At 41.1% G+C, this 2,793-nt stretch overlaps 1 protein-coding gene across 1 annotated transcript in view; it reads left to right on the top strand.

The window, feature by feature from the left end:
* Positions 1-573: 573 nt before the first annotated feature.
* The window catches only part of LOC112092096 (pentatricopeptide repeat-containing protein At5g55740, chloroplastic), a 2,704-nt gene continuing 484 nt past the window's right edge, over positions 574-2,793 (top strand). The window contains exon 1 of the mRNA XM_024167339.1: positions 574-2,788. Coding sequence (XP_024023107.1) covers positions 574-2,788 — 2,215 coding nt within the window. The remainder of the gene's footprint in view (positions 2,789-2,793) is intronic.

Raw genomic sequence — 2,793 nt, 5'->3', positions numbered from 1 at the left:
ATTTACCTTAAAAAGAAAAGTAAATTAACCATTAATCCTTGAATTGTGTTTAAACTATATTCACACGTGTTTGAAATAAATAGCTTGCCCAGTTAGTTTATATATAGAAAGAGACCTTGTCATAGAAATATCAAGAACGATTGTTGTAACTATCCGGACATAAATATTAAACTGAAATGACGATTGCTTTTTTCCTTGAGCGTTTTATTAAGAATTACTTGTGGTAACAATTAATGATTGGAGTTAAACTTTCTTATATTACGAAGTGATTCGAGTCAGCATTAATACTTGTATCTCTTTCATTTAAAATACATTTACCTTAAAAAGAAAAGTAAATTAACTATTAATCCTTAAATTGTGTTTAAACTATATTCACACTGTTTGAAATAAATAGCTTACCCAACTAGTTCATACATAGAAAGAGAGAGAAACCTTATCATAGAAATATGAACAACGATCGTTGTAACTGTCCGGACATGATTATCAAACTGAAATGACGAAAATGCCCCTCCCACCGATGTGGCAAATAATGACCACTCACCATATCCTCTTCTTCCTTGCTCTGCTCCATGCATGGCTTCTCTTCCTTTCACCTCCACTGCCAAACCTCACTTACTACCTCTTTCCAAACTCTCCAAACCCACAGAATCCCAGAAAATCACCCAAACCCATTTCACAAAGCATCAAGAAGATGCAAAAAGCCATCCCATTTTCTTCAACAACTCTTACTTCCGCCAAATATCCTCTCTCTGCAAACAGGGCCAAGTCCCAGAAGCCGTTGACTTGTTCACCGAAATGGGACTCAGAAACCTCCGAATTGAGCCCGAAATCTACGGCGAGCTTCTCCAGGGCTGCGTCTACGAGCGGGACCTTTCCACGGGTCGGCAAATCCACGCCCGGATCGTCAAGAGCGGCGAGTTCGTCGCGAGAAACGAGTACATCGAGACAAAGCTCGTGATTTTCTACGCCAAATGCGATGTTTACTCTGTCGCGAGTCGTATGTTTCGGATGGTGAGTGAGAAGAACGTGTTTTCTTGGGCCGCCATTATTGGACTCAACTGTAGGATGGGTTTCTGCGAGGAAGCTTTGTTGGGATTTCTTGAAATGCTCGAATTCGGGTTTTTGCCGGACAATTTTGTCGTCCCGAATGCGCTGAAAGCTTGCGGGGCTCTTCAGTTGGTTGGGCTCGGAAAAGGGATTCAGGGGTATGTTTTGAAAATGGGTTTTGGCGAGTGTGTCTTTGTGGCAAGTAGTCTGGTTGATATGTATGGGAAATGTGGAGCTTTGGATTGTGCACGCAAAATGTTCGATAGAATGCCTGAAAGAAATGTAGTAACTTGGAATTCGTTGATTGTTGGGTATGTACAAAATGGGATGAATGAGGAAGCTATTAAGGTGTTTTATGATATGAGAATGGAAGGCGTTGAACCCACTCAAGTTACAATGTCGGGCTTTCTTGCGGCTTCGGCTAATATAGGCGCATTAGAAGAGGGTAAGCAGGGTCATGGATTAGCAGTTGTAGAAGGGTTGGTGTTGAATACCATTTTGGGGAGTTCCATTATAAATTTTTATTCCAAGGTTGGTCTGATGGAGGATGCTGAATTAGTTTTCAGTAGTATGGTTGAGAAAGATGTGGTGACATGGAACTTGATCATTTCTGGTTATGTGCAATTTGGAAAGGTGGAACAAGCAATCGGAGTGTGCCGTCAGATGAGAACGGAGAATCTGAGGTTTGATTCTGTGACTCTGGCATCCTTCATGTCTGCTTCTGCTGATACGGCTGATTTAAAACTTGGAAAGGAGGGACATTGTTATTGTATTAGAAATGATCTCAATTCTGATGTAGTTGTCGCGAGTAGTATTGTAAATATGTATGCCAAATGCAAGAGAATTGATTGTGCAAGACAAGTTTTTGACTCCATTACAAAGGGTGATCTTGTGCTGTGGAACACAATGTTGGCTGCATATGCGGAATTGGGTCACAGCGGTGAGGCCTTGAAGTTGTTCTATCAGATGCAGTTAGAAAGTGTGCCACCAAATTTAATATCATGGAACTCGGTGATTTTAGGATTTCTTAAGAATGGCCAGGTCAATGAGGCAAAAGACATGTTTTTGCAGATGCAGTCTGTCGGTGTTCAGCCGAATCTGGTTACATGGACTAGTCTTGTCTCTGGTTTGGCGGAGAATGGTTTTGGATGCGAAGCAATTTTTGCATTCCAGCAAATGCAGGAGGCTGGAATTAGACCAAATGTTGTAAGCATTGTCTCTGTTCTCTCCGCTTGTATAGACATGACATTACTACAGTGTGGAAAGGCAGTACATGGTTATTCAATAAGGCATGCACTTGTCTTGTCAATTCCACTAGCAACATCTTTAGTGGACATGTATGCTAAATGTGGGAATATAGATCAAGCAAAGAAAGTGTTTGATATTACTAATGAAAAGGAATTGCCCATCTATAATGCAATGATCTCTGGTTATGCATTACATGGTCAAGCAATGGATGCTCTTGCATTGTATAGCAGTTTAGAGGAAGTAGGCACTGAACCGGATAGCATAACATTTACCAATGCCTTATATGCCTGCAGCCATTCTGGCCTGGTCAATGAGGGTTTGGAGCTTTTCGTTGAAATGGTCTCGAAACATAATATAAAGCCAAGTATGGTTCATTACGGCTGCATGGTTAATCTACTCTCTCGATGTGGCAATTTGGATGAAGCCTTTAGGCTTATCACCTCAATGCCTTATGAGCCAGATGCACATATTTTTGGATCATTGCTTGCTGCCTGTAGG

Source organism: Morus notabilis, unplaced genomic scaffold (assembly GCF_000414095.1).
Source record: "Morus notabilis unplaced genomic scaffold, ASM41409v2 Scaffold100, whole genome shotgun sequence".
Taxonomy (NCBI): Eukaryota; Viridiplantae; Streptophyta; class Magnoliopsida; order Rosales; family Moraceae; genus Morus; species Morus notabilis.
The sequence above is the reverse complement of the archived record's forward strand: the minus strand, read 5'-3'. Positions and strand labels throughout refer to the sequence as shown.